The sequence below is a fragment of the Mercenaria mercenaria genome, chromosome 15, assembly GCF_021730395.1.
Source record: "Mercenaria mercenaria strain notata chromosome 15, MADL_Memer_1, whole genome shotgun sequence".
NCBI lineage: Eukaryota > Metazoa > Mollusca > Bivalvia > Venerida > Veneridae > Mercenaria > Mercenaria mercenaria.
The window spans coordinates 51,704,564-51,718,571 of NC_069375.1; the positions used below are offsets into that span (position 1 = coordinate 51,704,564).

General features: G+C 32.6%; 1 protein-coding gene across 3 annotated transcripts in view; it reads left to right on the forward strand.

Annotated features, from left to right (window-relative positions):
* Positions 1 to 13,172, forward strand: part of LOC123554384 (uncharacterized) — an 87,718-nt gene extending 74,546 nt beyond the window's left edge. For 2 of the 3 annotated variants that reach the window (XM_053524020.1, XM_053524019.1), the window contains exon 9: positions 11,456 to 13,172. In XM_053524020.1, coding sequence (XP_053379995.1) covers positions 11,456 to 11,464 — 9 coding nt within the window. In that variant the 3' untranslated portion in view covers positions 11,465 to 13,172. The remainder of the gene's footprint in view (positions 1 to 11,455) is intronic. The other variant, XR_008367195.1, reaches the window with a different exon arrangement.
* The last annotated feature ends 836 nt before the right edge of the window (positions 13,173 to 14,008 follow it).

The window sequence follows — 14,008 nt, forward strand, 5'->3', positions numbered from 1 at the left end:
TTAAGTAGAAACTTATGTTTCTCCTAAAACAATCATAAAAACAGAAACTTATGTTTCTCTAAACCGGAGCTAAAAATTGGGAAGTGATGTCCCAAAGAAAAATTACATCGTAAAAGATGTCCTAAAAATAAGAAACTATGTTCTTTCTAAAATGTGAAAAATTACATCATAAAAGATGTCCTAAAAATAAGAAACTATGTTCTTTCTAAAGTGTGAAAAATTACATCGTAAAAGATGTCCTAAAAATAAGAAACTATGTTCTTTCTAAAGTGTGAAAGATGTATAAATCTTTAATTTTTTATGTATAAGCCAGGGTAGTAACCCCGTCCTCGAGGATATATCTTTTATCATCATAACATGATAATGATGTTTTATTTATAACATAACTAGAAACATTATGTTTTTTCGATCTTATAACTTTAAATTTATGCATACTTTGTGTTGAGTTAAACAAAGTATCTTTGTAATCTTTATGAACTATTGTCTTCTTAACAACACTCTTTTTAATTCCTTTACATTTTTTAATATTCACTTCATTCTCTAATAAATATGAATACATTTTACTCCGTAATCCAACAAACTCAACTATTGGAATGCCGGCAGCTTCATCTTTAAATTTTCCTATTACTTTTTTATTATTACCGAAGTAAAATTTTGAATTACTTTCGTAATCACTATTATCAAATAATTCTTTATCTTTATAAAAGTCTTTATACGCATCTTTAGTTTTAATTTCATAACACAATGAGTCTGTGTCAGTAAATAATAACTTTGCTGAATCTCCATACTTTTCTTTAATGTAATTATAATGGAAATCATACATTAAATATTTTGATAAGTCTAGAATGCACATTCCGACGTAACAAGGTCTATTTAATAATAAACTTTCTTTTATTCTATGAATCCCAAAAAGATTCTCGTTAAATTTTGTTGCACTAATAAATGATGGTTTGGCAACATGTTTTAATAAAATATTTTCGACATGAGTTAGTTTAATATTAACCCTCTTGCGTAAATTCTCCATCGTCTTACCGAATACAGAGTTGTTCATCAACTTAAAAAAGTCCTTTTCAAGTGAATTTTTTGCTTCAGATCTTTTCTGTGTATTAAAATTAAAGTCAATATATTCTTTTAACCAGGGACTTTCATCAAAAGTTAATACTCTATGTATTTTGGTTACTTTTAAACCGAGTTGTGTATACAGTTCAAGATTTCTATAATGAACTACATAATTCTTCTTTTTCTTCAAAGTCGGAACCAACTTCTTTACATTGCTTTTTCCTATTTCAAATTTTTCTTTAATATTTTTACTGTAATTAGATAACCATTCATCTGGTATTTTAATTTTTTCTGGAGCTAAAGGATAATCGCTGTGAACAGAATGTAATTCTTTTGGATATTCCAAATCACATTCAATTATAAAATTAGTTTTACCTTTTGTAATTAATTTCTTATATTGTTTTTCGGTGACCCATTTAAAGTTCCCAGAGGGCAAAGGTCGCGACATGGCCCAACCGTAAAGGTTATTGGCGTCAAGGTACATAATGTATTTACTTTTTTCTTTTGGATTGTAATCTTTCATATATTTATTATTTGCTTTGCTATATCTGTTCGAAATATAGCTAATTCCACCTCTAAGACCTTTTTCAATAAATAAATACATATCGATATCAGTTATTAAATCTAACTGAATTCCGGTCATTTTAAGCATTGCATCCCAGGCTAACCCAGGACTACTAAAATAATGGCACGGATCTAATTTATAATATGATAAACACAACCTTCTAAAATTTTCAGATACGTCTGCTAGAAGCAGTACGTCAGTTTTTAGGTAGAGATCATGGTAATCTCCCATTGTTTTTATTTTAAATTTTTTCCAGATGTTTTTAGCATGTTCGTATTCATTATCAGAAATATTAGTTTCATTTAACACTGAATAAAATTCTTCTTTTGATGGTAATTTTTGAATTTTTTGAATGAATCCATGTAATCATATGGATAAACACCTTTTGTTTTTAATAAATTAAGTTTATTTTTAGGAAATTCTTGGGATAAATATTTAAAATCTGGGATGTTTTTTACTAAGTTATCCAATGACTGTGACATAAATTGGAAACTGTCAATAAAAAATAAATCAGAAATCATAAACGCCATGTATTTTTCCATATTGTTTGGAATGACGTTAATTTCTTTTTTGAATTTCCCTATTTGTTGCATAATAAAGTGGGAATCATAACCTCTTAAATTATGAAAAATAACAGGAATTTTATGTGTTAATCTAAAATTAATATTGCACTCTGAATGAGCACTTCCTCTGAATTTTCCAGTTATATGACAGTGATCCCGGACCTTTGGTCCGTTTGGAAAACTTTGTTTTTCATCTCTTACTGGTGTTTCATTTTTCTTATATTCTTTTCCACAGATATGACAAGATGTTTGCTTTTTAAATAAAGCTTCATCTTTTTTAGACATTTTCAAATCTTTCTTAAAGTTTTCATTAAATATTTCCTTACAATGCTCTTCTTCCTCGAGCATTTTTTCTATAAACTTATAAACTGCGTTGGGTCCTCTGTAAACCTGTGTTGGTTTAGTATATTTGTCGTCATAACAACAAACAACTTTGTAACCATAACCACAATCTATATGTTTTTGATATTCTTCGGTAAATGAAGATTCTGGATTTGGCTGGGCACTTGAAACTTTCTTTGTTACTGATTCAAAATCAGCATAGATAACAGAACAGAACAGAACAGAACATGTATTTATTAGTCTTAAGCATATAACAGCTTATTGACATATACGTAAACAATTATATAGTGCATGGCATGCGTAATACATAGACAAATCATACATTTTCATGGAATTCAAAACAAAACATAATACATATACAAATAAACAAACAGCAAAAGCACAACAAGCACAAAAAGCACAAAAGCGAGAATCCACATAATAATACAGGTAAAGGTGAGAGTTATTGTACATTCTCTCGAAACTGAAACTGTCTCAATTTAAACGCTTTAATGATAAACACAGCTAATTTAATAAGGACACTTTTATTTTTTGAGTTTAGTAATTCAATGAATTTCATAACACTCGGATGTCTATAGTAGTAAGTATTAATATAAATCCTCCTTAGATCACTGTATAATTTGCATTTTATAATAAAATGAAATTCGTCCTCAATGTCATTGAGGTCACAGAGGACACATTTCCTTTGTTCTCTTGGCACTGCTTCGTTGCCATATCTGGATTTCTCAGTCAGTAAATCGTGCGATCCTAAGCGAATTTTTGCTATTGCCCGCCTGTAATTTAAATTATTTAATACAAGTAAATATTCGGGAATTTCAAATGTCTGTTTGATTTCTTTGTACAAATAAAGAGATGGGTATACATTCATACTATCTCGCCATTCCGATATATACATGTCTTTTAGCCTCTGTTTAAGAACAGGTATAAACAATTCAACCTTCACAGATGTAGGGAAGTACCAAACTTCACCAAAACCTGCAGAGTTCAATAAATTTCTCACTTGCAATGTCCAGTTATCGATTTCTTGTTCTGTTAATAATAACAAAGGTACTTCTAATTGTTTGTGGTAGTTTTTAAATTCTACTTTACTACCTTCTGTTGGCATTTTAACACCCTGAACACCATTGATAGCTAAACAATTTTCAACATGTTCTTTTAATATTTTTTCTTGTGAAAAATTTTGTAAGCATGATTTACAAAAATGTTTTTTATGTTGATGTTTTGTTTTTTTAAACATTAATCTATTAAAGTCTTTTATCCAAACATAATGATGGACCGGGGTTCCTGGTGACGTGCCATTTATCTTATCTTTACTGATTAATAACATATCACAGTGTTCTTCGTATTGATATTTTGATATGTACAATGGATAAATTCCCATAGGTTCTTCATAACCAAATATATTAAATGAAATATCATTTAAAACTATTTTAGGTATTTGATTTAATGTAACAGGAAATTTAATTCCAGTATAATCAAGATCGTTTATATGTTTTTTATAATTTGAAACTCTTTCAGAATGTTTTGTTGCAGGAAATTTGTAAGCTAAATGACACCATCTAAAACATTCGTTATCGTCATTCTTTATATTTATTAATCCTTTCTTTGGATTTTGTAATAATTTTGGTAATTCTAAATAACTTGAAGCAGCCAGTGGTGTATATTTATATCTATTTATATAATGAGCATCAACTGACTCTATTCTCCAACCACTTCCTTCTGAAATCCAATTACCAATTCTATTTATTATTTCATCAAAAGCTTGACGTAAAGTTTTTTTTATTTCATTTGTGTTAATAATTTCTAAAGCCTTTGATTGAAAATAAGCTGATTTATATATTGTATCAGTTTTATCCATTTTTACAAAAGTTATTTTTAAAACAACGTTTATTTTTATACCTTTTGAAGTTTTAAGTTCGGATTTAAGAATACCAAATGAGTCGTTTATAGTTAAATATAATTGATTCTTTGGATCTTGTCTATATTCAATTTTAATTTCAAATTTCTTATAATATTGTTTTGTGGATCTCTCGATTTCCATCTATATATTATATTTAGAAAATAAATCTTCAAGCAAAAAAAGGATTAAAAAAAAATAATAAAATAAATAAAGTTTAAGAAGAAATAAAATATTTAAATTTATATCTTTTTCCATTAGTTTTTGATATTCCACATTTTACTCGGTTAGTCCCTTCACAACACATTTTTATTAACCCAGCATTAATACTAAATTATTTGGATGCTTTGTAAGTGCTTTTATATGTTTTTTCTTCATTAGTATCACAATCGGTTACAATAACTTTTTTAGGATTGTTTCGATAATTATTTGGTCTGGGACAATCACATAACCTTTCGGTATTTTCTTCTTCAGTTAATAGACAACCACATTCCCATTCAAATATATTCCTTTCTAATAGATAAGGATCTATAACATTTTGTAATTTACCAATGACATGATTTTTATATTCATCGTTAACTATTTGATTAAGTTTTGATTTAATAACATTTCTTCTTTTAAGAACTTTTTTATATGAATTTTTGTCTGGATTCATTATTTCTCCTAAAGTGCTAGATAATTTTGGCATAATCATTCTATCTACTTTTCTATTAACCATCTATATATAATATACTTATAGAAAAAAATCTTTAAAAAAACACATCTAAAGAACAAAATTTATAACTTTTTCTGTAAGCAGCAGCTAGTTTAGTTAGGTGAATAATTAATTGATCTATTGTTTCTATTCCATTATTAGAAATTAGATTTTTATGACTCATTTATATAATATATTTTTTAAATTAAATTTCTTCCAGTTCGCTAAATGGTACCCAACTATTAAATTTTTCATTGTAACCTTTCCATTTTACTAAAGCTTGTTTTTAGCTCACCTGAGCAATGCTCAGGTGAGTTTTTCTGATCGCTCGATGTCCTGCGTCCGTCATCCGTCGTCTGTCGTCTGTCTGTCAACATTTAGCTTGTGTATGCGATAGAGGCTGTATTTTTAGCTCACCTGAGCAATGCTCAGGTGAGTTTTTCTGATCGCTCGATGTCCGGCGTCTGTCGTCTGTCTGTCTGTCGTCTGTCTGTCGTCCGTCAACATTTAGCTTGTGTATGCGATAGAGGCTGTATTTTTCAACTGATCTTCATGAATTTTGGTCGGAATGATTACCTTGATGAAATCTAGGCCGAGTTCGAAAATGGGTCATCTGGGGTCAAAAACTAGGTCACTAGGTCAAATCAAAGAAAAACCTTGTGTATGCGATAGAGGCTGTATTTTTCAATTGATCTTCATGAAATTTTGTCAGAATGATAACCTTGATGAAATCTAGGCCAAGTTCGAAAATGGGTCACCCGGGGTCAAAAACTAGGTCACTAGGTCAAATCTGGGAAAAACCTTGTGTATGCGATAGAGGCTGTATTTTTCAATTATTCTTCATGAATATTGATCAGAATGATAACCTTGATGAAATCTAGGCCGAGTTCGAAAATGGGTCATCTGGGGTCAAAAACTAGGTCACTAGGTCAAATCAAAGAAAAACCTTGTGTATGCGATAGAGGCTGTATTTTTCAATTATTCTTCATGAATATTGATCAGAATGATAACCTTGATGAAATCTAGGCCGAGTTCGAAAATGGGTCATCTCGGGTCAAAAACTAGGTCACTAGGTCAAATCAAAGAAAAACCTTGTGTATGCGATAGAGGCTGTATTTTTCAATTGATCTTCATGAATTTTGGTCAGAATGATAACCTTGATGAAATCTAGGCCGAGTTCGAAAATGGGTCATCTGGGATCAAAAACTAGGTCACTAGGTCAAATCAAGGAAAAACCTTGTGTATGCGATAGAGGCCGTATTTTTCAACTGATCTTCATGAATTTTGGTCAGAATGATCACCTTGATGAAATTTAGAAAAAGTTCGAAAATGGGTCATCTCGGGTCAAAAACTAGGTCACTAGGTCAAATCAAAGAAAAACCTTGTGTATGCAATAGAGGCTGTATTTTTCAACTGATCTTCATGAAATTTAGCCAGAATGATTACCTTGATAAAATCTAGGCCGAGTTCGAAAATGGGTCATCGGGGGTCAAAAACTAGGTCACTAGGTCAAATCGAAGAAAAACATTGTGTATGCAATAGAGGATGTATTTTTCAATTGAACTTCATGAAATTTGGTCAGAGTGATTGCCTTGATGAAATCTAGGTCGAGTTTGAATATGGGTTATCTGAGGTCAAAAACTAGGTCACTAGGTCAAATTAAAGAAGAATCTTGTGTATGCGATAGAGACTGTTTTTTTTTCCATTGATTTTTAGCTCACCAGTCACGAAGTGACAAGGTGAGCTTTTGTGATCGTGCGGTGTCCGGCGTCCGTCGTCCGTGCGTCCGTCCGTGCGTAAACTTTTCCTTGTGACATCTCTAGAGGTCACATTTTTTGTGGGATCTTTATGAAAGTGGGTCAGAATGTTCATCTTGATGATATCTAGGTCAAGTTCGAAACTGGGTCACGTGCCGTCAAAAACTAGGTCAGTAGGTCTAAAAATAGAAAAACCTTGTGACCTCTCTAGAGGCCATATATTTCACAAGATCTTCATGAAAATTGGTCAGAATGTTCACCTTGATGATATCTAGGTCAAGTTCGAAACTGGGTCACGTGGGGTCAAAAACTAGGTCAGTAGGTCTAAAAATAGAGAAACCTTGTGACTTCTCTAGAGGCCATATTTTTCATGAGATCTTCATGAATATTGGTCAGAATGTTCACCTTGATGATATCTAGGTCAAGTTCGAAACTGGGTCACGTGGGGTCAAAAACTAGGTCATTAGGTCTAAAAATAGAAAAACCTTGTGACCTCTCTAGAGGCCATATTTCTCAATGGATCTTCATGAAAATTGGTCAGAATGTTCACCTTGATGATATCTAGGTCAAGTTCGAAACTGGGTCACGTGGGGTTAAAAACTAGGTCAGTAGATCTAAAAATAGAAAAAACCTTGTGACCTCTCTAGAGGCCATATTTTTCATGAGATCTTCATGAATATTGGTCAGAATGTTCACCTTGATGATATCTAGGTCAAGTTCGAAACTGGGTCACGTGGGGTCAAAAACTAGGTCAGTAGGTCTAAAAATAGAAAAACCTTGTGACCTCTCTAGAGGCCATATTTCTCAATGGATCTTCATGAAAATTGGTCAGAATGTTCACCTTGATGATATCTAGGTAAAATTCGAAACTGGGTCACGTGCGGTCAAAAACTAGGTCAGTAGGTCTAAAAATAGAAAAACCTTGTGACCTCTCTAGAGGCCATATTTTTCAATGGATCTTCATGAAAATTAGTCACAATGTTTACCTTGATGATATCTAAGTCAAGTTCGAAACTGGATCACGTGGGGTTAAAAACTATGTCAGTAGATCTAAAAATAGAAAAACCTTGTGACCTCTCTAGAGGCCATATTTTTCATGAGATCTTCATGAATATTGGTCAGAATGTTCACCTTGATGATATCTAGGTCAAGTTTGAAACTGGGTCACGTGGGGTCAAAAACTAGGTCAGTAGGTCTAAAAATAGAAAAACCTTGTGACCTCTCTAGAGGCCATATTTCTCAATGGATCTTCATGAATATTGGTGAGAATGTTCAGCTTGATGATATCTAGGTCAGGTTCGTAACTGGGTCACGTGCGGTCAAAAAATAGGTCAGTAGGTTGAAAAATAGAAAACCTTGTGACCTCTCTAGAGGCCATATTTTTCACGAGATCTTCATGAAAATTGGTGAGAATGTTGACCTTGATGATATCAAGGTCAAGTTTAAAAGTGGGTCACGTGCCTTCAAAAACTAGGTCATTAGGTCAAATAATAGAAAAACCTTGTGACCTCTCTAGAGGCCATATTTTTCAGTGGATCTTCATGAAAATTGGTCAGAATTTTTTATCTTGATGATATCTAGGTCACATGTGCTCAAAAACTAGGTCACTATGTCAAATAATAGAAATAACAACGTCATACTCAGTTCAACACTGGGTCATGTGGGGATAGGTGAGCGATTCAGGACCATCATGGTCCTCTTGTTATGAAATTTAGTCAGGATGATTGCCTTAATGAAATCTAGGTCGAATTTGAATATGGGTCATCTGAGGTCAAAAACTAGGTCACTTGGTCAAATCAAAGAAAAAACTAGTGTATGTGATAGAGGCTGTATTTTTCAGTTGATCTTCATGAATTTTGGTCAGAATGATTGCCTTGATAAAATCTAGGTCGAGTTTGAACATGGGTCATCTAGGGTCAAAAACTAGGTCATATCTAAGAAAATGCTTGTTTTATCGCAAGAGACCAATTTTTTGGTCCAATCTTAATGAAAATTGGTCAGAATATTTGTTTGCATGAAATCACTAGGTCAAACATGTTTTACACTGTTATGGTGTGTTTCTTAGGTGAGCGACCTAGGGCCATCTTGGCCCTCTTGTTTCTTATAGTCTCGTCTGATAACTTTTTCTACTCTAAAAACTTCTTGTGTAGTAGGTAAAAGTTCTTGTTCATAAAATGAACCCTGAATTATTTCATCATTTAAATCTTTTATAGTGTGTGTTCTGGGATTTGTATTATTAATTCCATGAATTATAAATATCTCCTCTGTCCAGTTTGGTGTATATCCTTTTTCAAAATGTCTTTTCAGTTTGCTTAAGCGAACACGATCACCAATTTTAAATTTTGCTTTACTCTTTGGTATCTTTAAATTACCATATAAGTTAAAGTAAACAGTACCTTTATTTAAGTTTTTACTGGCTTCGGTTGGTGTCATTTTTATACTAGAATGTTTTGTTTTGTTATATTTATCAACCATATCCTGCAAATTATCTAAATAAGTATAAGTATTATTTGCTGTAAAATATTTCCACATTATTCTTTTTAAACTTCTATTAAATCTTTCGATTACTACGGCCTTTCCTTCATTAAATGTATGATACATGTTAATCTTATTTTTATTCAAAAATGATTCAAACTTTTTATTATAAAATTCTTTTCCTTCATTTACCCATAAATTTTGTGGAATCCTTGCAGTCTTCGGGGACTTTCGTCCCTGAATTCTATCTTTCAAAATTATTTTTTCAAATGCTTCAGTAACAGATTCTCCGGTTTTATTCTTTAATGGAATAACCCAAGCATATTTACTGAATATATCAATAACGGTTAACAAGTACTTTACGCCTTTATTATATTTTGAAAAAGCTTGCATGTCAGCTAAATCAGCTGACCAAGTATCACCAATGTCATGAACAATCACTCTTCGCTTAGGAAATTTTCTTTTAATTGGTTTGTGTAATTCTTCTGCTAATTCATCACTCCAGCGGTAGCTCAGAGTTACCGGCTCTGCATTGATTTCGGGGGTAAAGTATACCCCCTTTTCCCATTTTTTTGACTCGTTTTTGTCCAAAACCAAGTTTATATTTCGTTTTAATTATAGGTTTTACAACTAAATGTTTTGCAATCTTTTCTCCAAATGTTTTTGATTTAGTGTTATTTAAGTTGGAAAGCATTTGTTTGTCACATATACCCTTTTTTACACCACTGTCATAGCAAAAGTCGTGGGTCTTACATACTGCGTCCAGTTCGTTGATAGGAGGTCCATTATCTAAAGGATTTCCTGGTCCAAAATAGTTGTATCCTGGAAGTGTTAACCCTTTTTTAGGTAATAAAGGTAACACTGCTTTATGGATGTCTAAATTACCTGCTGTCATAGTACTTTTAACAAACTTTGATTTCATTCTTCCACAAGACGAACAAGTAGCCATTATCATTTTTCTCCCATTTTTTGTTGTAACATAATGAGGATTTATATTATCAGTAAATCTTCTTTCTTTCAAACAATATATTTTATTTTGTAAACTCATCTATATTATATGTATTTTAATTTAAATCACACAATATCAAGACAAAACAAGTATACTCTGTGGATATTATTGTTTATTTTTCATTAAAATGTTACAAGATAAAGTACCGTTGTATGATTTATTGTATAGAATACTAAAAGTTAACAATCAAAGAGTAAATGAACAAACAATTATAAATTATTTTAAACTATTTTAAGTGTGGAGTTTAAATATAGAATCTCTTAAATTTTCCTTCTGGATTTTATTTTTAAATATATGTTTTCTTCATTTGGTTAAACAAAAGATTTTAATAAATAATTTATTAAAATCTTTTGTTTTTTTAATTGGTCGACTTTGGATTTTTTAGAAGAGGGTGGTTAATTAAAATTGAAAAAAGTGTCCCAGAAGCGCCATTTCTTATACTACTCATGGGCGCGTCCACATTTCTTCGAAAAATAAGTTTAAAATGAGCTTTCTTGCCGGCAAGGATAGAAGTGTATTATAGATTTTGTCTTATACATTATTCTGATGCGCATCATGTTAGTACACTAGTTGGGCAATTGGGGCGGGATTTTTACTCACCTTTAGTGACTGTTCTAGATTTACGAAACAAAGGCTATACTTACATCTATTTACCGCCGCACAGAAGATTCAATGATTCTTATCAGCTCCATAAGTCAAACGTTTAATCCATCGGGCTATCGTTATTGGACAGTTTGATTTTCATTCATATCAGAACAGTTTTGCTACTTTGCTACTACTAGTATTTTGCTATTGTTCTAGAACGTATGCCAAATACACAAAGCACTCATAGTTGTTTGAGCATTTATTTGAGCTGCACCATGAGAAAACCAACACAGTGGCTTTGCGACCAGCATGGATCCAAACCGTGCAGTCTGGTCAGGATCCATGCTGTTAGCTTTTAAAGCCTATTACAAATAGAGAAACTGTTAGCGAACAGCAGACTGGTCAGGATCCACTATGTTGGTTTTCTCATGGCAAGGCTCATTTGACAGTTCAGTTTCATATTTGCTTTCAATTATATGAAAAATGTTGAAGTTTTCTTTGTTTTTCAGGACATGTAACAGTAATCGGAAAGTATTCGAAAAAATGTATTAGTTACAGTGTAGCCAAAAAGAGGTATAGAATTTGTGATTTTGTGAGAAAAATGGGGAAAATATCACATGTGCATAACTGTAGAAAAAATTGGTCAGGGTCATCCAAAGGTATGGCACCATTCCTTATGATAAAATGTTTAAGACATTTGCAAGACAAAGGACTGCATATAAAAAAACATGATGGATGATGACACTACTACATATGTAAGAGCTAAGAGAATCCTAGGTAATCATATAGAGAAAGCTAGTGACAAAAATCACGCCATGAAAAACATACAAAAAGAACTCTACAAATTAAAGGACATTCACCATATGTCAGACAAAGTTGTGACTCACTTTAAGAAATGTCTTACATACGCAATATCTCGAAATCAGTCAAACGAAGAAACTTTAGTTACAAGTATAAGTGCAATAGTGCCCCACACTTTCGGTGGTCACACACATTGTCTAGAAACATGGTGCCGTCAGTCAGAAAAAGGTAAAGACTATAAACATAGCACCTTACCTTACGGTAAAGATCTCTCCGGAGAAGAATTACACAAAGATCTTGACGGCTTGTTTCGCAAGTTCACCCTTGAATCAACCGCAAAGAAACTAACTGACCTCAGTAGCTCCAATTCAAATGAGAACTTAAACCATATGATTTCGAGGAAAGCAAAAAAAAAAAAGAGAGGAAAGCTCCAAAGTCAAATCATTACTCAGATTCAGACAGCCTTGATTTCTGAGCTGCCGCAGGTGTTGCACAGAAAAATGATGGCCATTCATATATAGTAGAGGTAAGAAACATTTAATGATGCTCAGAAAGGCGGAAGCAACTACAGGCTAATGAATCTGCCTAATGAGAAGGAGATGCGAATACTATCGGCCTATATCGACTCAAAATTTTACGGGGTTACGGCCCCTTGATTATTACTATATGTAACATATATAGCTGTATGCTGACCCGAGCTATTTCTCAGTAAAAACTGAATCTTGGCGCGAAGTTTATTTCCAAGAGGAGATACACATAATATTAGCATCCCGTACGAAGTGTGACGCCTGATCACCACACGGAAACCAGGCGTAACTGCAGTATCAAAGGAATCATATGAATCAAGCCAAAACCAGGCGTAAACCAAGCATAAACCAGGCGTAAATTGAGACGTAATATGCAAATGAGTACGCCAGGTGTAAAAAATTACGGGCGTAAATCAGACCAGGCGTAAAAAATTACGGGCGTAAAACAGACCAGGCGTAATCCTGAATCCTGGCAAAGGGAAGTAACTAATGTTTGCTGGATATTTCTGGTTGGCATCTGTTTGCTGCTTATGGCTGTAAAGAAATAAGGACAACATTTTCTACCAATTATAACACGATCCGTAGCAGTTGCCATTATAAACATATAACTAAATCACCCAAACATCAATATGCGATAAAATATAGCTGTTCTATGCCAGTAGTAGTATTTTTTCATATTCATTGTCTCTCCATAAAAAATGAATAAGTTGGGTTTTACAGCAACCAACACAAAAAGGTCATATATCACCAAAAAAAAAAAATTTAATTGATCAAAGTTAACTGTAAAGCATATCTAAAAATATCTAAAACCATAAAAGTAAAAAGGTGTATACATTATTGTATTGTTAAATACCAGTTGCATTGGTAACATTGCGAAGGTTCCCAACGAACAAGTACACTTCCCATTTATTTTATATTCAAAAGTTGAAATCCACGAATTCATATCCCCATGAAAATACCGTTTTGACCAAAACCACGAAATTTCATGCCCACGGAATTAATTATTTTTTTTGGATTTAACGTAGCACCGACACATAATAGGTCATATGGCGACTTTCCAGCTTTAATGGTGGAGGAAGACCCCAGGTGCCCCTCCGTGCACTATTTCATCACGAGAGAGCACCTGAGTAGAACCACCGACCTTCCGTAAGCTAGCTGGATGACTTTCTCACATGAAGTTAACCCTTACCCTGCTAAATTTCTATAATGAACTTGTCTATCTTTCAATTTGGACAGTACCATTAACTGTTAAAAGGGGTGCTTACCAAAAAGATACTGACTAAAGTGCGAACAGTGCAGATCTTGATCAGACTGCATGGATGTGCAGGCTGATCATGATCTACACTGGTCGCAAAGGCAGAATCAGTCCTGTTCAGCATGATAAGGGTTAAATGATTTTCCAGTATGACAAGCTTTAATCTAAGAATGAAAGTTTGATGATGGACATTGGGTGGTCACAGTAGCTTGTCAAAAACATTTCGCGCTAATGTGAGCTTAAATTATAGTCAAAATCTTTTAAATTGTATTCTTTATTTAATTTTACTTAAAAATATTTTCACACACAAGCTCAGTCAATCATATTAATGCCTGAAATTTAATTAATGAAAGCATTTAATGAATTTTAAAGCACAATTATGCAATAGGACATTAATCTTATTAATACAGTAGTCTAAATTAAATTTTAAAGCCAAAATAAATCTTAAACACAAGATTATTCTAAGCAAAAATTCCAGC